Source organism: Petromyzon marinus, unplaced genomic scaffold (assembly GCF_048934315.1).
Source record: "Petromyzon marinus isolate PM22_M1 ecotype Great Lakes invasive population unplaced genomic scaffold, UKy_Petmar_22M1.pri1.0 PM_G_Scaffold_104, whole genome shotgun sequence".
Classification (NCBI taxonomy): domain Eukaryota; kingdom Metazoa; phylum Chordata; class Hyperoartia; order Petromyzontiformes; family Petromyzontidae; genus Petromyzon; species Petromyzon marinus.
The window spans coordinates 49170-76950 of NW_027422656.1; the positions used below are offsets into that span (position 1 = coordinate 49170).

The 27781-nt window shown below is 48.0% G+C and overlaps 2 protein-coding genes across 2 annotated transcripts in view; one reads left to right on the forward strand and one right to left on the reverse strand.

The window, feature by feature from the left end:
• Positions 1-7105: 7105 nt before the first annotated feature.
• LOC142908848 (dead end protein homolog 1-like) lies at positions 7106-18683 on the reverse strand. Its single transcript, XM_076059490.1, has 2 exons — positions 18557-18683; positions 7106-8578 (listed from the first exon to the last, which is right to left on the reverse strand). Exons 1-2 carry the CDS (start codon positions 18605-18607, stop codon positions 7160-7162), a joined length of 1470 nt encoding a protein of 489 aa, XP_075915605.1. The 5' UTR covers positions 18608-18683; the 3' UTR covers positions 7106-7159.
• A 210-nt stretch (positions 18684-18893) lies between these two features.
• LOC142908847 (mutS protein homolog 4-like) overlaps positions 18894-27781 on the forward strand; it is a 29137-nt gene continuing 20249 nt past the window's right edge. Inside the window, exons 1-7 of the mRNA XM_076059489.1 lie at positions 18894-21946; positions 22153-22316; positions 23675-23923; positions 24726-24922; positions 26326-26433; positions 26920-27035; positions 27407-27580. Coding sequence (XP_075915604.1) covers positions 21942-21946; positions 22153-22316; positions 23675-23923; positions 24726-24922; positions 26326-26433; positions 26920-27035; positions 27407-27580 — 1013 coding nt within the window. The 5' untranslated portion in view covers positions 18894-21941. The remainder of the gene's footprint in view (positions 21947-22152; positions 22317-23674; positions 23924-24725; positions 24923-26325; positions 26434-26919; positions 27036-27406; positions 27581-27781) is intronic.

Below are 27781 nucleotides of genomic sequence, written 5' to 3' on the forward strand. Positions count from 1 at the left end.
GTGTTTTTTAAGAGTAGATAAATCTGAAAATTTCTTCCCACACACAGTGCACTTGAAGGGTTTCTCTCCCGTGTGTGTTCTCTGGTGTGTTTTAAGAGCAAATGAATCTGAAAATGTCTTCACACACATACTGCACTTGAAGGGTTTCTCTCCCGTGTGTGTTCTCTGGTGTTTTTTAAGACTCGATGAATCTGAAAATGCCTTGTCACACACAGTGCACTTGAAGGGTTTCTCTCCTGTACGAGTTCTCTGGTGCTGTGTCAAATTTCCAGTCCGATCCGTGCCGTATGCACGCTGGTCGCATTGTTGACTTGTCGTACCGAGCTGCGCTGAGTGCATTTGCTCCATCAGACCAGCGTCAGCTGCAGACAGAAAATAAGAATATCCACACCATCTACACGTCAGTATCGAGGCACAGAGGAATGAATATATACAGTCACATGTGCCTTACACGTCTATACTTATTCATATATTCACGACTAGCTGTACTACCCGGCTTCGCCTGGGACTTGGATCCACCACGTTCGGCCGCCTTTGTCTCCCCAGTGGCGATGTTCACACCACAACAGTTACTCGTTTGAGGCTGAGTCGACCTAGGGGAGGCCCAGAAGCGGTTCAAATAATCGTCGCCGGTGGTGGCCGTGAGCGGGAATCGAACTCGGGTCGCCGGGTTCATAGCGCGGCGTAGCGCTAACCGCTACACTACAATGCGTTACGCTTCCACACACACACAGACACACACAGACACACACACACAAGACACACACACACACAGACACACACACAGACACACACACAGACACATACACAGACACAAACACACAGGCACAAACACACAGACACACACACACAGACACACACACACAGACACACACACAGACACACACACAGACACACACACAGACAACGCTAACGGCTACACTACAATGCGTTACGCTTACACGTGCGCGGGTCACGTGACAGATTTGACGGCACAGCTCACTTGCCGTGCAAAAAATCTATACATTATTGAGCTCCCCTCCCCCCCCCTAAAAACAACACAAAAGTGTATTTGCATAATGTGTGTACGGTGTACAGTCTGGAAAGTACCCACATGGCAAATTTACAGTTTGTTGCATGTCGGGAAGTACGCTAAACATTGTGAACAGACAACACACACAATCACAACTTTGCCTTTTATATATATTTGGAGATGCAGTGAAAAACTTTCACAAAATTCATCACGCGGTTTTAGTTTTTTGATTTTCAGTTTTATTTATTTTAGTATAGTCCTGTGAGCCATTCGGCTCTTGAATCGGGTGCAACCACAACAAGCAACAAAACAAAAACACGACCAAGAAAAACATCTTACAGTGACTGTGTGACTGTGCAAACAGCACTGTCATGGCACGCAATGAGAGGGCAAATGTCATAAATATTCCTGTAAGCCCTCGCATCTTCAACATTAATGTTGCCATAGAAACGTTGTGGGGTGTTTTGCTTCATTTAAACAAATAAAATTTATTATGTTATTTTAATTTTATTTTCTATCTACGTGACTTTACCGAAAGAACCAAGAATATTAATTCCTGCAGTCACCAAAGTTAAGTCAAAACATTCACACACGTTGACAAAGCCTCACCTTGTGTTGTTGTGGGCAGGTCGCTTCTGATAACAAGAGCGGTATAGCAGCTCAAGCGGGCTTGGCCTGGTGAAAAAAATAAAAACTGCGTGAATATTTACAATAAAACAAAGTTACAAAGTGGCGAGCCGGGTGAAGACAAATTAAACTTAAGCGAGATAATTAAAGTGAACGCAATCAGGCGAGGGCAGGAGGCAAGGCCCCGCGTGGCTAGGCCCCGCGTTGTAAAGTTCCAACCTGGACATCGATTCCCATGCTCGCTGCTACTCAACTGACATCCCTACGAGAGAGAGCGAGGCTCTACCTTGGTAAACAACAAGAACAACCACCACAACCACCACCACCACAACGACCACCATCACAACAACCACAATCGCAATGAGAAGTTCTCACCTCGGATTTCAGTGCAGTTACATCGTGACGTCACGCGGCAGCAGGTGACATGACGTCACATCCGGGGAACGATACATGCTCCTCCAACAATGAGCGGCTCCGTAACTAAATAGAGAATAAATAAATTATGTTAATGGTACTCGTCCCATGTGTCGTGGGCAATGAACTCGTCGGTTTTAACGAATAAATTATGTTAATGAGTTGCCGTCACTGGGCGTAGCTTTGCCCAAATAAGGATTGGCACTGGAACGCAATCGGCAGTGACACAAGCGGAGGTGACGTCACGCTCAAGAGCGCGGTGTATTACCTTGGTGACATGACGTCCCGAGCAAGGTACACCTCCCCCTGGCGTTTCACGCCGATGAAGTAATGCTGAGTGGTGACGTCACAGAGCGGGATTGGAGTTTAAGTTGATTTAGATTCATTTTCATTTCTCCCTCCCTTGGGTGCGTGGGCGCAGCTACAACAACAACGTGGACATTATTGTGTGTACACTGTGTGTGTGTACACTATGTGTGTGTACAATGTGTGTGTGTACACTGTGTGTGTGTGTACACTGTGTGTGTATACTGTGTGTATATACTGTGTGTGTGTACACTGTGTGAGCACAGTGTGCACACTGTGTGTGTACACTGTGGGTGTACACTGTGTGTGTGTACACAATGCGTGTGTGTACACTGTGTGTGTACACTCTGTGTGTGTACACTGTGTGTTTACACTGTGTGTTTACTCTGTGTGTTTACACTGTGTGTGTACACTCTGTGTTTACACTGTGTGTGTGTGTACACTCTGTGTGTGTTTATACTGTGTGTGTTTACACTGTGTGTGTGTACACTGTGTGTGTACACTCTGTGTGTGTACAATCTGTGTGTGTGTACACTGTGTGTGTGTACACTGTGTCTGTGTACACTGTGTGTGTACACTGTGTGTGTGTACACTGTGTGTATGTGTGTACACTGTGTGTATGTGTGTACATTGTGTGTGTGTGTACACTGTGTGTGTACACTGTGTGTGTACAATCTGTGTGTGTGTTTACACTGTGTGTGTGTACAATGTGTGTGTGTACACTGTGTGTGTTTACACTGTGTCTGTGTGTACACACACAGACACAACCTCTACCGTCAGCAGTGGATGGGTGTAGCGAGGTGCAATGCCGCCCCCCCCCACTATCTCTGTGATTAAAACACACAAACACCACTAGCCTATAATAATAAAGTGACCAAAAAGGACAAAGAGTACGTTTGACCTGTCAACTGATATAAATTCCACATTTATATGGCGTAGCCCAGTCTCTCCATTGGATGACTCCTTTTAACCTCACACAGAGTAGTACTGAATTTATTGAGCTCTGATGCCCAAACTGTATTTTGAAATTGCAACCTTTAAAACTGCGAGACAAACGTTTTAACCACATCACTTTCCAGCCAGAAATCTCTGCCCAAGTTGGAGCACTCTACCAATGAATCCAGTCATCTGAAATTAACGTTATTGTAACATGCATTCGGAATTCCTTTGGTCGCCCAAATGAGCCTCCGCACCTTGGCATGGATAGCGAGTCCTGCACTCACGTCAGAAGCAATAACGTCCAGCTATTTTATTTCAGCATGGCAGATTTTAAGCCATGTTGACTTGGAATAAACCTCCCCAGGTACTTGGTCCGATTGAAACTGTAAAAATAAAATTGTACCCTTAGGGGTTAGCCTGAATTGAACCCATGAGATCGGATCCAAGCGTAATGCATCAAAGCAGCACTCCCATCTCACTGGGTTTGTACAAAATATCTGTGCTATACACCAAACTACTTTACAGTAATATACTACTATACTTTAGCTGGAATGTAGCATGTTTATGGTAGAGTGGATTATTTGTAAATTTTGATTGAAAATCCGAAGTGTCTTCAGTTATAAGACTCCGTCATTCTTCAAGCTGCATACCAATGTTGAACAAACATTTACATTTTTTATATTGCTAAAGGACATTTGCAGATGATACATTATTAATGTTTGAGACAGAGGGACATGCCAATGCACGTGAATGTTTTTTCAATAAAACATATCAAAACTATACAGTTGCAATGATATTAAAATTTAATCCAAGCAACATTACCATTTTCCCTGCTCCTTCAGTTTGTGCTCAATACTTTAACGTGTACAGGGCCATGGCGGTGTGGGGGCCGACGTCCACCCCACCGCCCTCGCTGGGCAGGTGGGGCGCGACGTCCGCCCCTTCCGCCGCCTCCTCCACCGCGTCGGTCGGCTCCCGCCGGGCCCCCGCCAACCGAGCGATCGGGCCCCCCGCGCTAGCGCCCTCTCCGAGGGACAGACTCGTGCTGCTGGCTCACGGCCGCACGGAGTAAACCCACGCACCCCCGCGCGCACCGCGGCTATCGCTAACGCAGCGGACAGCGGCACGCTAGCGCCTACACCGGCGAGCGATTACCTCCACGAGCATCGGCGCGCACCGCAGCCGTCGTTAACACGGGGCCCGAACGGTCTCGCACCTGCGGGCGATTATCTCAACGCGCGTCCGTGCACGCCGCGCGCCCACTACGGCTGACGCAGCACGCGGCGGCCCACTCGGGTCCACGCCGACGAGCGATGATCTCAACGCGCGAGCTCCGGCCGCGGCTCCGCCCTCGCTCTCGCCACGCATCCGCCCACGCAGCCGCTCCGCACGGGAATCACACACGCACCACACCGATGCTCTCTGCTAACTTTTATTCATGGCGCAAACCCCGCACCGCCCGGAGGGAATATTCTACGAGCGGAGCCTAGGCCTACCGCTACCCAAGTCCGCAAATGCTCGCAGGCCCCATCACGTACCTCGCGGCCGTGCTCACGGCGTCTCGCGGACGCCGTGAGAGTCGGAGGGACGAAGACGAAAGGGAACTTTGCCTATCGCCGCCTCGTAGCGGCGCTCGCCGGCGTCGCACGGATGCCGCGAGCGGCTCGAGAAGGCGGGGAGCGTCGCGCGCGACTCGTCGCCGCCGACCCGGCGAACCTTCGCGCGCCCAAACAATTTGAAGCCAACTCAGGGGCGCCGCAATGTGACTCGCTCTGCGAGGGTCGGCCATTCTCCTGGCACCGGGAAACCGCGGGACTTTCATCCCAGAGACCCTTCGGATGAAAACCCGTCGTGACGGGCAAACCCCCGCCAGGACGCTACGTGTGCGCGCTGCAGGTGCGTGCTCTGTGTGGGGGGCCACGGGGGAGTCGAGGCGATGGCGGAGTTGCTCCGAGACCGTGGCACCACAACGGATCGGGAATTGCGTTGAAATCCGGCTCACGCAAAAGCACAAAAGGGGCGACCCAACGGGACCTGAAATCAAATCGATTCGCCGAGTCGACAAATGTGCACATTGCCCCGGGGATGGCAACTGACAGTCGAGTATGGAAAATCGTGATGTGAACAGATTCTGTTTATGTGCGACACAACTTCACGCCACATGGTCGCACGGGGAAAGACGGTGGCATAAGTAAATACAAAAACGAACCAGTAAACCATTGGTGATTGAATTTAGATTTAAAGCTTTCGTGACTGCAGGGATTCATATTCTTGGTTCTTTCGGTAAAGTCACATATAAGGAAAACAATAAAATAATAAAAATATAAAACAATAAAATTCTCACGACGTTTCGACTGCAACACAAGCAATCATCATCAGGTGTGAAAACCACAGCAAGAAAATTTGAAAAAAAATTGGTAATGGATCAAAGCTATGAAGGTGATGATCCAGGAAAATTATATTATGATGCTGTGGGAAAAGGTAATAAGTTACTCTAAAGTGCCTGGCCATGGAAACGTTGGTAATGATTAGGAAAAAGTCTTAAATATGTTGACGTGTAAATCAGCAAATCAAATTAAATCCACAGAGGAGGGAAAGAAGGATCCCAAGCATGCGACACTCAGAACCAATAGTGGCAGAGACTCGGCCGAGAGAGTGGAGAGAGAGGAAGAGACTTTTCAGGACTTTATTTCCACTAAAAAATGTACAAAAAAACATTACAGGAAAAAAACACCTAAATTGAAAATCAATAAAACATCAAACTCTTAACAGCGGTATGTGCATGAAATACAAATGGCACCGGGATAGAAGCTGTGGAAACGAGGCGGTGCACGGACATCTCCGTGTGCAGCAAAGTTGTTCAAGGGTTTTTCAATTTTATAAAGAATCAAATGTTTTGACATCAGAATGCGATGTGAACAATATATATTTTTCTCCCGTACAAAACGAAATGTCAAACACCTGAATTCGTTTTTTCTTCAAGGATTCTGTTGTCGTAGTTATGTATGCAGTCTGCAAGTTTTTTTAATGTGGGCACGTGCAAATATTGTCTGGGTACATTAAAATATATCTTTGAAAATGTGTCCTAGACACTATATTTGAAAGTTAATAAAAGTAGAATTGAAACATTAGCACAATGTAGATTTGTATATTGTAGGGTAGAAATATATTTATCATAGCGATGATCTAACATTGGTTTAATACAATTTATATTTTTACTTAGAATACTTTAGCCATGCAATAGACTAAATATAATGCTTGTGTTTTAAAAGAACAAAAATATATTTACCAGGATTAAAGTTGCGCGAAAGATTTTATAAAATCTGAGGCTTGGAGAATTGCATGCTGGGAATTAAATTGAGACAGAAAGGGGTTAATGCATGCCTTGCAGAGCAGGCGCACGTTACAGAGATTATTGACAAAACAGAATGCGATGTGAACAAAATATATTTTTCTCCGCTACATTTTCAAAACGAAATGGCGTCGACATGTCAAACACCTGAATTAGTTTTTTCTTCAAGGATTCTGTTGTCGGTTTTCATTAAAGTGTAATGACAGGGTGACACCTGCTGACATCACAGGGTGACACCTGCTGACATCACAGGGTGACACCTGCTGACATCACAGGGTGACACCTGCTGACATCACAGGGTGACACCTGCTGACATCACAGGGTGACACCTGCTGACATCACAGGGTGACACCTGCTGACATGACAGGGTGACACCTGCTGACATCACAGGGTGACACCTGCTGACATCACAGGGTGACACCTGCTGACATGACAGGGTGACACCTGCTGACATCACAAGGTGACACCTGCTGACATCACAGGGTGACACCTGCTGGCCTGGCAAGGGCTTAACAGGTACGGCCACAGAGGTAACAACCAATCAGGGAAGGAGGCGCATCTGGGGCAAAGGCAACAGGTGGGGCTAGCCGAGTTACTCCGGTAACCTGCTCGAAAGGTTCCACGAGAGGGCGTGGCCGGAGGCGGGGCCTAGCCACGCCTCTGGCCACGCCCTCTCGTGTAACCTGCTCCGAGGTTCCACGAGAGGGCGTGGCCGGAGGCGGGGGATTCGCATTGTTGAGGATGTTGTAGGCAAGCTGACACGCCACTTCCCGTGCTCCCTCCTCGCTGGAGCTCAGAAATTCGGGGAAGATGCCGGCGCCTCCTCCCACCCCAGGAATCGACATCTTATAGAGGAGGCCCACGGGTATCCCGGGCTCCGAGTAAGCGTGCAGCTCGAAGATTGGGTAGCTGACGCCGGCGGTCTGGCACAGCATCCGCAGCCGCACCTCCCACGACAGCATGGCCGCCTCCGGCAGTGCCTCGAGAGCAATGGGCATGGGCCGCAGGTGGAGAGGTACCCACCACAGCTGCATGCGTGCCCCCCAGCCCCCAAATTGGCTTTGTGCGGCTTTGCCGGTGCCCGTGCACTCCGGCTGCAGCAGGTCTGGCACGGCCGCCTCCATCTCCACCGCCGCGGCCGCAGCCACCCGCTCCGAGATGGCCCAGTCCACCTTGATGGTCCGGCCCCATAGCTGCAAGGTGATTCGAAGGAGCTTCTTCCTGGCCATGGCGGCCGCGCGATGGCTCCCGTACTCGATGAACGCGTAGCCTCGGTTGAGAGTTTTGTCCCAGCGACAGACGCTCATCTTGACGTCCACCACGCCCTCCGTGGCACCGCTCATCGCCATCATCACCTCCGCTCGCTTCTTGTCCTCTGGCAGCCCCCCAATGAAGAGGCGGCGATTGTCCACGCTAAAGTGGACTCCAATGCGGTGTCCGGGACGGATCTCTAATTTGTTGAGTTTCTTGACGGCATCCGTGGCTTCGACGAGCGTCGCGTAGGTAGCGAACGCATAGCCGCGGTTCTCTCCGCTAATCTCCATCATGAGGCAGAGCTGGTAGAGCTTCCCCACCGTCTCCAGCACGGGCACCAGCTCATCCTCGTAGAGGTCGCGCGGGATCCTCCCCAGAAACACCTCGTAGCCACGGGCGGGAGGGGGCCCCTGCCAGTCGGGCGGTGGTCCGATCTTCCTCTGTCCGTTCTCCTGGACGATGTTGTACCCCGTGCGCAACATGCGGTCCAGCAGGACCTTCATACAGGCCATGCCGAGCGCCGATGGTTTGGCTACTACGGTGGTGCCGGGGCGGCGCCTTGGGGCCCGGTGGAGCCCTTGACACTCCGCGCAGTCGCCTCGTGCCGACAAAGCCACGGGGGGAATCAGCTCCTGAAGAGCCAAATCCCCGGCAGGAACTCGCTCGGCCCAAACCTACAGGCCAGCAGTGGAGAGAGGAAGAGAGAGAGAGTGGAGACGGATGGAGAAAGAGAGCCGCGTTTGTTCGGTCCATGGGCCTAAATGTGACGTTAGCGTAGCCTGTGCAGTATGCATACAGCGCTTTTGTCAATCCACTGCTGGATGAAGCCCTCCCGCACATTGCGCAGAGGAAACAAGAAACACAAACTCACACGGTTCCCGGCATGCGTTTGTTTGTCCTCGGAAATGTTCACCGAGCGATGATTTTGCGTTTCGAGCGGCGCTCACGAGGCGGCGTTTGACTTCGCGCGGTGAACTTCGCCCGTGATGACGTCACTGGGCACGACAGGAGAGGTCGGCGCTGACTTTTAGCGTCGGTTTTTTTCTCCCCATCCAATAGTCCATGAGACGCTTCAAAATGAGACCGTTTTGCCGGTATCAAAGTATGACAATATAAGAAGAGATTTGATCCTTTTTTGGCAATAAAACAGGTGTTTAGATGTTCAAACACCAAACAGAAACCTTCTTCAATGAATCTTAAGATCTGTTTTATTGCCAGAAAGGATACAACCTATTCTTATTTTTTCATAGCCCATGAGATGTCTCCTTTGTCGGTACCACGTGAGGTGGCCTACATTGAGCAGTTTCAATTTCTCTATGTGGCCAGTGATAAAGAAATGCAATGAGTGAGACTATCAAGTAATTTACTTTCATTTTCCATCCAAATAAATGGGTACGACTGAAGTTTTGCTACCTTAGGTGGTACCGAGTTCTGCTCTGGACCATGAGTGGGCCGTTTAATCAATTTTGGCCAGTTTTCAACATTGTTAGGTCCCTAATAGCAACGTGAGCTGTTGTACTACAATTGTGTTCATATTGGATCATCTTTACAACAGAGCAGACATGCAGACAGAGCTAATGCTTAATGCTTTCAAACCCTCATTGTTGAAATGTGAGTTTACTTGCAAATGGAATCACAGTCCCAAATCATGACCGCAGAATGGTTGGAGCGAGTTGTTGGGGAGGGTGGTGGGTCGGGGGTTGAATTGCCATCATCAAAGCAGCACACGCCCCACCTTATGAACCACACAGAGTAATCACGTGAGACAGACGTTGTATAGAAATGAGTATTGTTGTTGTAGCGTTCACCAAAACGATCCAGGATATCTTCTTTGGTTCTTTCGGTAAAGTCACGTAGAATGAGAATAAAATAATAAATTGATAAAATAAAATAACACAAAAAATCCTCACGACGTTTCGGCCACAACACAAGCGGCCTTCATCAGGTGAAGGGACGAGACTGTCTGGAGGACAGCGCTGGAGCGAACAAAGCCAAGCTCAGATCGCGACCTTTAAGCTGTGTGAGAAGAAACAAAGCGCCTTGACAAAGGAATTAGCTTGGAATTTAGCATTGAAACGGCTGAGTGATTAGCTTGTGACTGGTCACAGAAATGGCTATGTTAAAGTCAGCATACACATTCACAGAGGCATCTATTACAAATCAAACAGGAGAATTTAGCATTGAAATAACTAGGAGAATTTAGCATTGAAATAGCTGAGTGATTAGCTTGTGACTGGTCACAGAAATGGCTATCTTGAAGTCAAAGCCTACACATCTGAGCTATTCATAGTAACTGGGTATACACTACACTATATAATGAATACTATATAGTGAACCAATAAAAAACTAAAATATAAATTACCTCAATGTTATCAATAAACTCTATATATTCTCCAATCAGCTAAGCTACCAACAATAAGTCGTTATATATCACAATTCTATATGGCGAAAAAATGGGTGGATTCTTACCCTCAACTTTAGCACGTACACCAGGCTCTCAGCCTCTCAGGGCTAATGGTTACTCCGACTACACAATCCGCAAAGCCATCACTCCAGTCATGAAGGATCCTCTTGTGGATCCACTCAAAACCATCACCTTATCCTACATTGCAGGGGTCACTAAAAAGATCTCCAAAATCCTGAATAAATACAAGATCCAGGTCCGATGCAACACAGTACATAAAATACGTGATCTGATTCCATCTGTAAAAGATGCTGTTCCAGACATACAGTACCTGGGCGTTTACAAACTAAAGTGCCTCTGTGGTAGTAGCTACATTGGAGAAACCAAACGACATATCTCGGACCGCATCCGCGAACATAAAGCAGACTTGAAACACGGTAGAACGAACTCCTCTGCTGTGGCAGATCACTGTTATAATTCAGTGGGCTCACATGACATTGACTTCTCCAAGACGGAGGTTCTTTGCAAACCAACCGGCTACCATGAGAGATTTGTTCATGAGGCCATTCACATATACAAGCACAGAGACAATTTCAACCGAGAAGATAGATTCTGGCTTAGTAACCATTGGAAAGATGTTTCAAACCATTTCCGTTCTTAATTTTGGTACCGCCAAAGGTGGTCTAATGATGTAGATGACTTCCCCACGCTCAGATTTTAATCTGGCTGAAAGAAAAAAATCATCCAATCCAAATCGATGTTATATCTGCCGAGTTTCCAAATCCAGAGGAAGACCCAAAATCTGTTTGCAGTAGTGACCGCAAATATGATTCATGGACCATGCGGAAACCTTAATGTCAATGCAGCAGCATGTATGAAGGACATAGAGAGCAGCAAGAAATATCCGAGACAATTTATTAAAGACACACAAACTGGAGATGATGGATATCTTCGCTATAGAAGGTGAGCTCCAGCAGACGGTGGATACACAGCAAGACTGAAGATTAGAGGCAACACGGAAATCGAAATGGACAACAGGTGGGTTGTTCCGTATTCTCCGCTTCTTTCTAAAATGTTTCAGGCGTAGATGTGTTGACCACGCTCCACCTCCTCCAGTCAGTGTGTGTATCATGGTGTGTCAGTGTGTGTGTCAGTGTGTGTCCGGCAAAACAACCCCCTACCTCCTCGCGGTGCCGGACGGGCAACTCTGTCGTGGACAGTGCTGTGGGGGGAGATCCAATTTTGATTGGCTCCTCCCCTCATGGCATATGTGTCCACCACAGGGGCTAAACGGGGGCTCTGGACGGGTGCGAGGGGCTGGTAACCCCTCCACCTTCAATTAATTACCACGAAACCACGAATTAAACTGAAATATGTAACTAATAAGCTTGTGCCGGAGGCCCCGGGGGGCCAGGCGTCTATGACGTCTCCTGGCCAAACCCCAATTGGCGGAGCCAGGAGATTGAATACCTACCCTCGGGGCTACTCCAGAAACAACGAAAAGCCACTACGGGTGGCCACGTGGAATGTTCGAACGCTCACTGCAGAGGAGAGGCTGCCACTCCTCTGTCGGGAGCTGGACCGGTACCGCCTGGATCTATGCGGCATTCAGGAGGTCCGGTGGACCGGCTCTGGCTCCTGCCACCATGAGGGGTGGACAGTCCTCTACTCGGGGCAGCAGACTGCCAAACAACAGGGTGTGGGTCTTCTTTTGAACAAAAGAATGAAGGGGGCGTGGGAGCGTGGCGGTGAGGTGTGGGAAGCTGTAAGCCCCAGGCTACTTTGGGCTCGCCTTCCCATCAACCGGAGGCGAGGAATGGTGGTCGTGGTTACTTATGCCCCCACCGAAGATGAACATCCGTGGAGGGATGCAGGCAAAGCCGATGAGTCAGATGCCTTCTATGACCTCCTGTCACAGGTGCTGGCTAAAGTGGCCCCTCGGGATAGAGTCATCATGTTGGGTGACTTCAATGCCCGAGTTGGTCATGATACTGGCACCTGGTCTGGAGTGATTGGAGGGCATGGGCCAGATCAGCCCAATAACAACGGTAGGAGGCTGCAAGATTTTTGTGCAGCCCATGGGCTTGTAATTACCAACACGCTGTTCCGGCATCGGCGCATCCACACAACATCATGGATGCATGCCGGGTCCAAGCAAGAACATCTGCTGGACTACATAGTGACGGACCAGCGAATGCGAGCCCATGTCCTTGACACCAGGACCTACCGTGGAGCTGATCTGCCCTCTGACCATCGACTAGTCAGCTGTAAGATGCGCCTGCCATTCTTCCACTCCGGTGGTGGGTGTACACCCAGGACCCCATTCCAACATAAAGTGGCCTGGTCTCAGTTATCTGATGAAAGTTGCAAGCGAGAATTTCATCATCGCTTGCGGCTGGGATTGGCATCGTCCCCGACTCCTCCTGATGTCGAGGGTAAATGGGCGAGGTTTAGGACTGTGACTCATGCAGCTGCAATGGCTGCTTTGGGTACGCGGTCCAGACCTCCCCAGAGACCCTGGCTGACAGAGGAGGTGTTCAGGATGGTTGAGAAAAAGCGACAGGCCCACTGTCATCGGCTACAGAATCCCACGTCAGAGAATGAGGAGGCTTACCGCAGCCTTCGCTCGGAGGTTCGGAGAGCCGTGAGGCGCTGCAAGGATGGGTGGTGGTCGCGGGTTGCTGAGGAGATGGAGTCTGCCTCAGTGGCCCGTGATCACAAATCTCTATTTAACTCCATCAAAAAAGTAACCTGCAGCGCCACACCTATTACCATCATTAGGGGAAAAAATGGTGATCCAATCTCCGACCCCCAGGAACAGGTTCGCAGATTTGCTGAGCATTTCTGTGAGGTCCTGGGGGAGGGAAAATCCCTCAGCCAGGAAAACATCGTGGCACAAAGTGAGGATGACCCTGCTGAGGCTGCGGTGCCTCAAATATTGGAAGAAGTCACCCCTGTGAGTGGCTGGCTGAGGTGCCATCCGTTGAGGACAGCAAGTTGGCACAGTAGGGGGCACAGGTGGTGCATCAGCCAGTCGTCTCAGTCAGTCGACCTGTCGCATCTGGGTCTGCCCCGTGACCTCCTGCCAGCGGGCGTTCAACAATTCACGTGGCCTCAAGGTGCACATCGCCTGGCACAAGCGTCGTGGTGATGTCACCGCCACTTAGTGGCGAACTGCGGTTGTTGTTGTTGATAGTGGAGCTGCTGGTAGTATATTTGGAGTGTGCGTGTCTCTGCCTCGTGGTTGCATGGATTTGTTTCTGGTTCCTCCAGTTTCCCCCCCTCCAGATTTAGAATTAACGTCACGCATTTAAAATATTTAACTGCGATACATTTCCACACGATGAAGTCACTTTGTGTTGAGCTTTCATTCGTGATGGCCAGGTCGCTTGTGAAAAAAAGCTACATAGCTCAGTGGGCCTTACCTTGTACAATAAAATAGAAAAACTAGTTTATAGTTTAAGAGAGATTAGTTGGATCTGTCACGTGGGTTATTTTAAAAAAATGTTATTCGTTTCATCAGGTCATGTGCACAGATTACAAAAACATTTGGAGGGAAAAAAAAACATGCTGGCCGTTATGTGACTTCACCGAAAAAGCCAAAGAGTACGTTATGGTCAAGTTTTATCAAAACATTTTTTTTAGGATATTTGCTCTTAATGTGCTTACTTTCCCCCAGCACATTCACTGCATTGTCTTGGTGAATGCGAGGCATCGCGTGGTCATAACCCACCGGGTTATTTTCCCCTTAAGTGTCAAGAGATTGACATTCTCAATGGAAATCATTTCAGGTATTCACTGAAAGTGTCAGAGCTGAATGTTCAGGATAAAACTGAACATTCGTGCTAAAGATTGGTGCCATATTGTACGATTATAATTGTGCAAAATGCAACCAAAACACAATTAGCACGGTTAGCTACGTACCGCTACAGTCTACATTATAGACTGCCAGTACACTCACTCAGCTTAATAACCATTGCTACAGTCAACATTATAGACTGTCAGTACACTCACCATACTTAATAACCATTACTACAGTCTACATTATAGACTGTCAGTACACTCATTCAGCTTAATAACCATTACTACAGTCTACATTATAGACTGTCAGTACACTCACCATACTTAATAACCAGGCTACAGTCTACATTATAGACTGTCAGTACAAACACCATACTTAATAACCAGGCTACAGTCTACATTATAGACTGTCAGTACACTCACCCAGCTGAATAAGCAGGCTACAGTCTACATTATAGACTGTCAGTAAACTCACCATACTTAAAAACCGTTACTACAGTCTACACTATAGACTGTCAGTACACTCACCATACTTAATAACCATTACTACAGTCTACACTATAGACTGTCAGTAGACTCACCATACTTAATAACCAGGCTACAGTCTACATTATAGACTGTAGTACACTCACCATACTTAATAACCATTACTACAGTCTACATTATAGACTGTCAGTACACTCACTCAGGTTAATAACCATTACTACAGTCTACATTATAGACTGTCAGTACACTCACCATACTTAATAACCAGGCTACAGTCTACATTATAGACTGTCAGTACACTCACCATACTTAATAACCATTACTACAGTCTACATTATATACTGTCAGTACACTCACCCAGCTTAATAACCATTACTACAGTCTACACTATAGACTGTCAGTAGACTCACCATACTTAATAACCAGGCTACAGTCTACATTATAGACTGTAGTACACTCACCATACTTAATAATCATTACTACAGTCTACATTATAGACTGTCAGTACACTCACTCAGGTTAATAACCATTACTACAGTCTACATTATAGACTGTCAGTACACTCACCATACTTAATAACCAGGCTACAGTCTACATTATAGACTGTCAGTACACTCACCATACTTAATAACCATTACTACAGTCTACATTATATACTGTCAGTACACTCACCCAGCTTAATAACCATTACTACAGTCTACATTATAGACTGTCAGTACACTCACCATACTTAATAACCATTACTACAGTCTACATTATAGACTGTAGTACACTCACCATACTTAATAATCATTACTACAGTCTACATTATAGACTGTCAGTACACTCACTCAGGTTAATAACCATTACTACAGTCTACATTATAGACTGTCAGTACACTCACCATACTTAATAACCATTACTACAGTCTACATTATAGACTGTAGTACACTCACCATACTTAATAATCATTACTACAGTCTACATTATAGACTGTCAGTACACTCACTCAGGTTAATAACCATTACTACAGTCTACATTATAGACTGTCAGTACACTCACCATACTTAATAACCAGGCTACAGTCTACATTATAGACTGTCAGTACACTCACCATACTTAATAACCATTACTACAGTCTACATTATATACTGTCAGTACACTCACCCAGCTTAATAACCATTACTACAGTCTACATTATAGACTGTCAGTACACTCACCATACTTAATAACCATTACTACATTCTACATTATAGACTGTAGTACACTCACCATACTTAATAATCATTACTACAGTCTACATTATAGACTGTCAGTACACTCACTCAGGTTAATAACCATTACTACAGTCTACATTATAGACTGTAGTACACTCACCATACTTAATAACCAGGCTACAGTCTACATTATAGACTGTCAGTACACTCACCCAGCTGAATAAGCAGGCTACAGTCTACATTATAGACTGTCAGTAAACTCACCATACTTAAAAACCGTTACTACAGTCTACACTATAGACTGTCAGTACACTCACCATACTTAATAACCATTACTACAGTCTACACTATAGACTGTCAGTAGACTCACCATACTTAATAACCAGGCTACAGTCTACATTATAGACTGTAGTACACTCACCATACTTAATAACCATTACTACAGTCTACATTATAGACTGTCAGTACACTCACTCAGGTTAATAACCATTACTACAGTCTATATTATAGACTGTCAGTACACTCACCATACTTAATAACCAGGCTACAGTCTACATTATAGACTGTCAGTACACTCACCATACTTAATAACCATTACTACAGTCTACATTATATACTGTCAGTACACTCACCCAGCTTAATAACCATTACTACAGTCTACATTATAGACTGTCAGTACACTCACCATACTTAATAACCATTACTACAGTCTACATTATAGACTGTAGTACACTCACCATACTTAATAATCATTACTACAGTCTACATTATAGACTGTCAGTACACTCACTCAGGTTAATAACCATTACTACAGTCTACATTATAGACTGTCAGTACACTCACCATACTTAATAACCAGGCTACAGTCTACATTATAGACTGTCAGTACACTCACCATACTTAATAACCATTACTACAGTCTACATTATAGACTGTCAGTACACTCACCATACTTAATAACCATTACTACAGTCTACATTATAGACTGTCAGTACACTCACCATACTTAATAACCATTACTACACTCTACATTATAGACTGTCAGTACACTCACCATACTTAATAACCATTACTACAGTCTACATTATATACTGTCAGTACACTCACCCAGCTTAATAACCATTACTACAGTCTACATTATAGACTGTCAGTACACTCACCATACTTAATAACCATTACTACATTCTACATTATAGACTGTAGTACACTCACCATACTTAATAATCATTACTACAGTCTACATTATAGACTGTCAGTACACTCACTCAGGTTAATAACCATTACTACAGTCTACATTATAGACTGTCAGTACACTCACCATACTTAATAACCATTACTACAGTCTACATTATAGACTGTCAGTACACTCACTCAGGTTAATAACCATTACTACAGTCTACATTATAGACTGTCAGTACACTCACCATACTTAATAACCATTACTACAGTCTACATTATAGACTGTAGTACACTCACCATACTTAATAACCATTACTACAGTCTACATTATAGACTGTAGTACACTCACTCAGCTTAATAACCATTACTACAGTCTACATTATAGACTGTCAGTACACTCACCATACTTAATAACCATTACTACAGTCTACATTATAGACTGTCAGTACACTCACTCAGCTTAATAACCATTACTACAGTCTACATTATAGACTGTAGTACACTCACCATACTTAATAACCATTACTACAGTCTACATTATAGACTGTCAGTACACTCACCATACTTAATAACCATTACTACAGTCTACATTATAGACTGTCAGTACACTCACCATACTTAATAACCATTACTACAGTCTACATTATAGACTGTAGTACACTCACCATACTTAATAACCATTACTACAGTCTACATTATAGACTGTAGTACACTCACTCAGCTTAATAACCATTACTACAGTCTACATTATAGACTGTCAGTACACTCACCATACTTAATAACCATTACTACAGTCTACATTATAGACTGTCAGTACACTCACTCAGCTTAATAACCATTACTACAGTCTACATTATAGACTGTAGTACACTCACCATACTTAATAACCATTACTACAGTCTACATTATAGACTGTCAGTACACTCACCATACTTAATAACCAGGCTACAGTCTACATTATAGACTGTCAGTACACTCACCATACTTAATAACCATTACTACAGTCTACATTATAGACTGTCAGTACACTCACCATACTTAATAACCATTACTACAGTCTACATTATAGACTGTCAGTACACTCACCATACATAATAACCATTACTACAGTCTACATTATAGACTGTCAGTACACTCACCATACTTAATAACCAGGCTACAGTCTACATTATAGACTGTCAGTACACTCACCATACTTAATAACCAGGCTACAGTCTACATTATAGACTGTCAGTACACTCACCATACTTAATAACCAGGCTACAGTCTACATTATAGACTGTCTACATTATAGACTGTCAGTACACTCACCATACTTAATAACCATTACTACAGTCTACATTATAGACTGTAGTACACTCACCAAACTTAATAACCATTACTACAGTCTACATTATAGACTGTCAGTACACTCACCATACTTAATAACCAGGCTACATTATTATTCACAAATTAAATCGTTTGTATTTGGTCAATGTCCCATAGCCTCAACACTGCCCCATAGACCCAACACTGCCCATAAATTCAACAGTGCATATTTAAACTATCTGCGAATCACGGGCTGGACATTTGAGGCCACTTTTTACCTCACGTTTTCCCTCACGAGAGGCGATCTCGCACCCCTGGGGGGTCGTCATCGTCGTTAATTTCTGCTCCGAAATAAAAAAAAATTCAAATCCGCACCTCACGACTCTCAAAATGGCGCCTGGCCGAGGAGGAGTCTCAAAAATTTGGCGGGAAAAAAAATCCCGCGTCACGTGGCTAGGGAGGAACCAAATCTGATTGGCTCCAAGTCGCCGCTTGGACCAATCAGAGAGCTCCAAGCGCCTCGCCTCACAGCAGCTCCGTTCCTGCACTGATAGATCACTGCAGAAGGTCTCTCGTCTATAGTTGAATAGTGTAATAGTGTGTGTGTATCTGTGTGTGTCTGTGTGTGTATCTGTGTGTATATGTGTGTATCTGTGTCTCTGTGTGTATATCTGTGTGTACGTATGTGTGTGTCTCTGTGTGTGTGTCTCTGTGTGTGTGTCTCTGTTTGATGTGTGTGTGTCTGTGTGTCTCTGTGTGTGTCTCTGTGTGTGTGTGTCTCTGTGTGTCTCCGTGTGTGTGTCTCTGTGTGAGTGTCTCCGTGTGTGTGTGTACGTGTGTGTCTCTGTGTGTGGTGTGTGTCTCTGTGTGCGTGTCTCTGTGTGTATCTCTGTGTGTGTGTCTCTGTGTGATGTGTGTGTCTCCGTGTGTGATGTGTGTGTCTCTGTGTGTGTGTCTCTGGGTGTGTCTCTGTGTGTGATGTGTGTGTCTCTGTGTGTGTCTGTGTGTGTGTATGTGGGGAGCGGTAGTGTAGTGGTTAGCGCTACGCCGCGCTACGATTCTCTGAACCGGTCCTGGGCCTCCCCTAGGTCGACTCAGCCTCAAATGAGTACCTGGTGTAGTGGTGTGTAGTAAACATCACCACTGGGGGAGATAAAGGCGGTCGGGCGTGGTGTTGGCCACCCACCCCCTCGTGTGCCGTGCCGGCCCTTATAGGTGCTGCTACTCGCTTACAGCACTCGCCCCTACAGATTGTTAAGGCTGTACGGGGGGTCTTTGTGTGTGATGTCTGTGTGTGTCTTGTGTGTGTGATGTCTGTGTGTGTGTGATGTCTGTGTGTGTGTGATGTCTGTGTGTGTCTTGTGTGTGTGTGTGATGTCTGTGTGTGTGTGATGTCTGTGTGTGTGTGATGTCTGTGTGTGTGTGATGTCTCTGTGTGTGTGATGTCTCTGTGTGTGTCGTGTGTGTGTGATGTCTGTGTGTGATGTCTGTGTGTGTGTCGTGTGTGTGTGATGTCTTTGTGTGTGATGTCTGTGTGTGTCTTGTGTGTGTGTGTGATGTCTGTGTGTGTCTTGTGTGTGTGATGTGTGTGTGATGTCTGTGTGTGTGTGATGTCTGTGTGTGTGTGATGTCTCTGTGTGTGTGATGTCTCTGTGTGTGTGATGTCTCTGTGTGTGTCGTGTGTGTGTGATGTCTGTGTGTGATGTCTGTGTGTGTGTCGTGTGTGTGTGATGTCTTTGTGTGTGTGTGATGTCTGTGTGTCTTGTGTGTGTGTTGTGTGTGTGATGTCTGTGTGTGTCTTGTGTGTGTGTGTGATGTGTGTGTGATGTCTGTGTGTGTCTTGTGTGTGTGTGTGATGGCTGTGTGTGTCTTGTGTGTGTTTGTGTGTGTGTGATGTGTGTGTGTGTCTTGTGTGCGTGTGTCTTGTGTGTGTGTGTGATGGCTGTGTGCATGTGATGTCTGTGTGTGTCTTGTGTGTGTCTGTGTGTGATGTCTGTGTGAGTCTTTTGTGTGTGTGTGATGTCTGTGTGTGTGTCTGTGTGTGTGTCTGTGTGTGATGTCTGTGTGTGTGATGTGTGTGTGATGTCTGTGTGTGTATTGTGTGTGTGTGTGATGGCTGTGTGTGTGATGTCTGTGTGTGTCTTGTGTGTGTCTGTGTGTGTGTGATGTCTGTGTGTGTCTTGTGTGATGTGTGTGTGTGTCTTGTGTGTGTGATGTCTGTGTGTGTCTTGTGTGTGTGTGTGATGTCTGTGTGTGTCTCTGTGTGTGATGTGTGTGTCTCTGTGTGTGTGTATGTGGGGAGCGGTAGTGTAGTGGTTAGCGCTACGCCGCGCTACGATTTTCTGAACCGGTCCTGGGCCTCCCCTAGGTCGACTCAGCCTCAAATGAGTACCTGGTGTAGTGGTGTGTAGTAAACATCACCACTGGGGGAGACAAAGGCGGTCGGGCGTGGTGTTGGCCACCCACCCCCTCGTGTGCCGTGCCGGCCCTTATAGGTGCTGCTACTCGCTTACAGCACTCGCCCCTACAGATTGTTAAGGCTGTACGGGGGGTCTTTGTGTGTGATGTCTGTGTGTGTCTTGTGTGTGTGATGTCTGTGTGTGTGATGTCTCTGTGTGTGTGATGTCTCTGTGTGTGTCGTGTGTGTGTGATGTTTGTGTGTGATGTCTGTGTGTGTGTCGTGTGTGTGATGTCTGTGTGTGTCTTGTGTGTGTGTGTGATGTCTGTGTGTGTCTTGTGTGTGTGATGTGTGTGTGTGTCTTGTGTGTGTGTGTGATGTCTGTGTGTGTGTGATGTCTGTGTGTGTGTGATGTCTCTGTGTGTGTGATGTCTCTGTGTGTGTGATGTCTCTGTGTGTGTCGTGTGTGTGTGATGTCTGTGTGTGTCTTGTGTGTGTGTGTGATGGCTGTGTGTGTCTTGTGTGTGTCTGTGTGCGTGTGATGTCTGTGTGTGTCTTGTGTGTGTCTGTGTGTGATGTCTGTGTGAGTCTTTTGTGTGTGTGTGTGTGATGTCTGTGTGTGTGTCTGTGTGTGTGTCTGTGTGTGATGTCTGTGTGTGTGATGTGTGTGTGATGTCTGTGTGTGTATTGTGTGTGTGTGTGATGGCTGTGTGTGTGATGTCTGTGTGTGTCTTGTGTGTGTCTGTGTGTGATGTCTGTGTGTGTCTTGTGTGATGTGTGTGTGTGTCTTGTGTGTGTGATGTCTGTGTGTGTCTTGTGTGTGTGTGTGATGTCTGTGTGTGTCTTGTGTGTGTGTGTGATGGCTGTGTGTGTCTTGTGTGTGTCTGTGTGCGTGTGATGTCTGTGTGTGTCTTGTGTGTGTCTGTGTGTGATGTCTGTGTGAGTCTTTTGTGTGTGTGTGTGTGATGTCTGTGTGTGTGTCTGTGTGTGTGTCTGTGTGTGATGTCTGTGTGTGTGATGTGTGTGTGATGTCTGTGTGTGTATTGTGTGTGTGTGTGATGGCTGTGTGTGTGATGTCTGTGTGTGTCTTGTGTGTGTCTGTGTGTGTGTGATGTCTGTGTGTGTCTTGTGTGATGTGTGTGTGTGTCTTGTGTGTGTGATGTCTGTGTGTGTCTTGTGTGTGTGTGTGATGTCTGTGTGTGTCTTGTGTGTGTGTGTGATGTCTGTGTGTGTGTCTGACAGGTGATCCGCTCTTTTGAAATCGGATGAGGTAATCTCGCAGATCCTCATCGTTTGAGCAGCGTTAAGCCCCTCGCACAGATTTGAATATTCCCCAAGCTTCCTAATCACTGCCAGGCTCAGGCGTTAACATCTCCTAGCCACCGTGATGATGATGATGGTGGTGGAACACACGACCTCTTGCTGTATACCAGGTGAGGTAGTCAACATCTCGCTCACCCCCAGGCTTGGTTGCAGGATGTCCACGAAGGGTCCCAAGTACTCGTTTGGCCTACTGCTGGATTCTCCTCCCCGGCGCACAAAGACCAGAGCCAAGCTACACAGCACCACCGCCTCCACCTCCTCCGCCTCCTCGTCTTTGCTCAGCTCCACGCCCGCGGCACGCCACTCCAGGATGCAAGGTCAGAGAGAGTGCAGGAGGGCAATCAGCGGCGGAGCCAGGGGGCGGGGGGGGGGGTGACAGGGTTAGACAATTGTCACCCCCGAAAAAAAAATAAAAAATCGAAAAATCTGAAACATTGTGCGTGTAAGTGCACGACACTCGGTCCGGCGGACTTCGTGTAACTGCACCATCAGAGCGTGTCGCCAAACCGATGGCGTCTGGTTCAAGCCTGACTCTCTAATCATCTTCTTTGGTTCTTTCGGTAAAGTCACCACCACGTAGAATGAGAATAAAATAATAAAATAAAACAATAAACTTATCACGACGTTTCGGCCGCAACGCAGGTGGCCTTCTTCAGGCCACCTGTCGTCCCAACAGGTCTGTCCCTTTAAACCTGAAGAAGGCCACTTGTGTTGTGGCCGAAACGTCGTGAGACTTTTATTGTTTTATTATTTTATTCTCATTCTACGTGGTGACTTTACCGCAAGAACCAAAGAAGATGAATCCTTGCAGTCATGAAAGCTTTAAATCGAAATCTCTAATCATTCTTGAAGTTAACATTTGTTGAATGTCACCCCGGGCTGAAAATCCTGGCTCCGTCCCTGAGGGGGATGACGCCTCTCCGCGGATTATTTTGATGTTGACGGATTACCGTACTTTGGCTCCTCTTGCTCCTTATCCTTTGGTTCTTTTGGTGAGGTCACGTGGACTGCTCCTACGTCAGCTCCTACGTCGGCGGTCCACCTGCTGTGTTCGTTTCACACCTGGTGACGGTTGCTTGTGTCGCGATCCAAACGTCGTGATCCATTAAAATGTTTTCGTACCTACGTGAGTTTTTGCCGAAATAACTCAACAACATGAATTCCTGCGGTCACGGCAGGTTTAAGGAACAGATTGCATCTCGCTGCTCTCCGCTCCCTGCGGAGCATTAAGGCCCCGACAAGCCCACGGCTTTCCATTCCGGGCACCGTTCTGTGATGTTGCGTCGAGCGAATGTGTGGCCCTACGCAGCCTCTCCCCCCCCTCCCTTTAGAAAATCAGCTCGCTCCCTCCACTAGGGTCTTGTAAAGGGGAGCACAATTAATCCTGCCAAACAGGATTTCGCACAAGACCTCGCTGGGGTTGGTGGGCGGTGGGGGGGGGGAGACGAGAGGGAGGCGTCGTTCCTCGCCAGCTGTCGAAGTATGCAAGCTCTCTCGCTTCTGTTTTTGGTGAAGCCTCTCTCTTGAACGATGTCGGCCTTCTGGTGCCATCGCGCTCCCCCCGTGCCGCGTTGGAACTGGGCCGTGAGCGCGAGGAGCCCCGAAGAAAACGGACTGCTTTAATTAAGTCTCCGTCCGCCCCCCCCCCCCCCCCCCCCGTTTCTCTTGTTCCCAGAGTCGGGATTGGCCGACCGGAGCGGCAACGCCGACACCGCCACAACCACCAGCGGCGGCGGCAGGGCCCGCGGCGGTGGTGGCGGTGGCGGCTGCGGTGATGCTCCCACCGTGGTGATGCCAGGCTTCTCCTCCTGGGCCCCGCGGGCGCCCCTCCCCTCTTCCCGGTTCCGTGCGGCGCCAGGCGGCTCGCGGCGGCAACGCCAGCGGCATGCGCCCGGCAGCAGCAGCAGGGCCACCACGTCCACCGGTAGACTCGCACAGAGACCCGTAGACTCACACAGAGACCCGTAGACTCACACAGAAACCCATAGACTCGCACAGAGACCCGTAGACTCACCACCCTTCATAGACTCACACAGAGACCCGTAGACTCGCACAGAGACCCATAGACTCACACAGAGACCCATAGACTCACACAGAAACCCATAGACTCACACAGGACCCATAGACTCACACAGAGACCCATAGACTCACACAGAAACCCATAGACTCACACAGAGACCCATAGACTCGCACAGAGACTCGTAGACTCACACAGAAACCCATAGACTCACACAGAGACCCGTAGACTAACACTGAAACCCATAGACTCACACAGAGACCCATAGACTCGCCACCCTTCATAGACTCACACAGAGACCCGTAGACTCGCACAGAGACCCATAGACTCACACAGATACCCATTGACTCACACAGAGACCCGTAGACTCACACAGAGACCCGTAGACTCACACAGAGACCCGTAGACTCACACAGAGATCCGTAGACTCACATAGAGACCCGTAGACTCACACAGAGACCCGTAGACTCACACAGAGACCCATAGACTCACACAGAGACCCATAGACTGACACAAAAACCCATAGACTCAGACAGAGACCCATAGACTCACACAGAGACCCGTAGACTCACACAGAGACCCGTAGACTCACACAGAGACCCATAGACTCACACAGAGACCCATAGACTCACACAGAGACCCGTAGACTCACCACCGTTCATCGACTCACGACAGGAGGCAGCACCCCGTCTCTCTTGTGGCCCCGCAGCGACCTCGTTCTCCACAACTGACGACGCCGACGCCGGCGACGAGGAGGAGGAGGAGGAAGTGGAGGCGAGGTCGGTGGTGGTGGCGTTGGCAGAGGGCCGAGGTATCGCTCGGGGCGAGGTCGGCCTGGCCAGCATCGACCTGCGCTGCCCCGAGCTGGTGCTGTGTCAGTTCCCCGACAGCCAGCCCTACGTCAAGGTCAGCCTCCGCCCCTCCTTCTCTCTCCGTGCACGAACACAAAGGGCCCCCCCCCCCTGTGCAGTGCGTGTTATGAACCGGGCCCTGAATTAAAAACTAAAACACGCACATTCTTCACCTGCGCGGTAAAGCGATTGTCATTTTTGTCACTTGCTGTACGGCCGGATAATGCGACACATCTCTAACCTAAGTTTTCTTTGTGGTTGTGGTTGTTTTGATTTGAAGCTTTCGTGACTGCAGCAGTAATTCATATTCTTAGCTCTTTCGGTAAAGTCACCACGTTGAAGGGAAACAATAAAATACTAAAATATATATAAAACTATAAAAATTCTCACGACGTTTCAACCATAACACAAACGGTCATCATCAGGTGTCAAAACCAACGGCAAGAAACATTTGAAAGAAGTGGCGGTTCACATTAATTTATTTATTTATAATCGGTGCATTTATTTATTTATAAAAATACGTTGGCGCCACGATTTGTCAGTTTATTTAGAATGACGAGTCCATCTATGTTCTGAAAAGAGGAGGGGGGAGACGAAAAATTAATGTATGCTGTCTGAAAGCCACCGTAAGCGTGAACAATCAATTAAGACCTGAAATAGTTTATCAAATCCTTACAATGATTGCTAAGCCAGAATACATCTTCTCGGTTTAAATTGTCTCTGTGCTTATTATTTTATTGTTTCCCTTCAACGTGACTTTACCGAAAGAGCTGAGAATATGAATCACTGCAGTCACGAAAGCTTTAAGTCAAAATTTGATGCTTTTCTTGGTCGTGTTTTTGTTGGTTTGTTGGTTTGTTGCGGTTGCACTCCGATTCAAGAGCCGGATGGCTCACAGGGCTATACCCAAAATAAACTGAAAACTGAAACTGAACCTTCAACACACTCGGCCGTTCGTAAAAGCTGAAGGGTGGTTTCGTACTCTGGTAAGAGAGCAGAATCACCGAACCGGAATTGATCGCTTGAAAGCGTTTAGCGCGGGGCCCTTGAAAGTGCGGGACCCAGTAGCCACGTAAGTAGCTACGTGCCAATGTGTGCGTGTCGTTATTCTGCAGGTATGCAGTATATTTATATACATTGACAGGTTAAGTTAGTATTAAACTATTAAACACTAGTTTTTTAATTTTACCTTACCTCATGCACCTAGCTTGGCACAGCAGTCAACCCACTGCACCTGGGTCTGTCCCGTGACCTCCTCCTGGTGCACCTAGCCTGGCACAGCAGTCAACCCATTGCACCTGGGTCTGTCCTGTGACCTCCTCCTGGTGCACCTAGCCTGGCACAGCAGTCAACGCACTGCACCTGGGTCTGTCCCGTGACCTCCTCCTGCTGCACCTCAGCCTGTTATTCTCGTTGCTGGCGCTGCTGCTGCTGCTGTTGCTGCTGCTGCTTGTTCAGGCGATCACCAAGCTGCAGGTGCTACACCCGCTGGAGGTGGTGATGCCCCAAACGGCCTGCAACCCAAACGCCAGCAAAATGTTCACCCTGCTGAGGGACTACTTCCCTGTGAGCACGCACGGAGGGCATCGCCACTACTCACCACGCGGAGACTCCTAGACTCATCACACAGAGAGCCATAGACTCACCACGCAGAGACCCATAGACACATCACACAGAGACCCATAGACTCATCACACAGAGAGCCATAGACTCACCACGCAGAGACCCATAGACTCATCACACAGAGACCCATAGACTCATCACACAGAGACCCACAGACTCATCACGCAGAGACTCCTAGACTCATCACACAGAGACCCACAGACTCACCACACAGAGACCCATAGACTCATCACACAGAGACCCATAGACTCATCACATACAGAGACCCATAGACTCACCACACAGAGACTCCTAGACTCATCACACAGAGACCCAAAGACTCACCATACAGAGACCCATAGACTCACCACACAGAGACCCACAGACTCACCAGAGACCCACAGACGCACCACAGTGGGTGCTGCCACCTCGTGGTGAGTGCGTGTGCAGGAGGCCCACGTGACCACGGTGCTGAGGAAATATTTCAACGAGGAGCGGGGCATGGACGCCGTGCGAAGGCTCTGCGTGCCCCACATGGCCACCGTACTCATGGACGTGCAGGGGAAGTGAGTGGGTGTGTGTAGGTGTGTGTGTGGATGTGTGTGTGGGTGGGTGAGTGGGTGGGTGAGTGGGTGAGTGAGTGTGTGGGTGAGTGTGTGGGTGAGCGGGTGAGGAGCTCACCGGTGAGCTCCTCCGGCAGGCAAGGCTGCGTTGGCTGGGCCATGTAGCCCGCATGCCCAGCCACCGCATGCCCAAACAGCTTTTGTTCGGCCGCATCGAGGGGGCTAAACGGGCACGGTACGGGCTAGAGAAGAGATGGAGTGGTTAGGGTTAGGGTTACCCACTCACTCACCCACCCACCCATCCACTCACCCATCCATTCATCCACCCACTCACCCACCCCCCTCTCACCCTCCCCCCTGCCGACCACCCCCAGATACTACTGCCTGGCTTCGCCGGCGGCGCTGCTGCAGTATGTGGAGTTCATCCAGGGCGTGGTGCTCGCCCCGGCCTCCGTGCGCGTCTCCTTCTGCGGCAGTGAGCGCACCGCCATGATCGACGGCACAACGGCCGCCAACCTGGAGCTGCTGCGCAACTCCCACGACCCCCGGTAGACGATGCCTCCTCCTCCCTCGCTAGCGGGGATAGCCGCTCCCCCTTCTGTGTGTTGGTGTGTGTGTGTTGGTGTGTGTGTTGGTGTGTGTGGTGTGTGGGTGTGTGTGGTGTGTGTGGTTGTGTGTGGAGCCAGGAGATTGAATATCTACCCTCGGGGCTCCTCCAGAAACAACGAAAAACCACTACGGGTGGCCAC

Coding starts and splice junctions, on each gene's coding strand:
- LOC142908848 (XM_076059490.1), bottom strand. CDS start 18,607: ATGACGACCCCCCAGGGGTGCGAGATCGCCTCTCGTGAGGGAAAACGT. Junction 8,579..18,556: donor CTCGTGAGGGAAAACGTGAG/GTAAAAAGTGGC, acceptor GCTGGCCTGTAG/GTTTGGGCCGAGCGAGTTCC.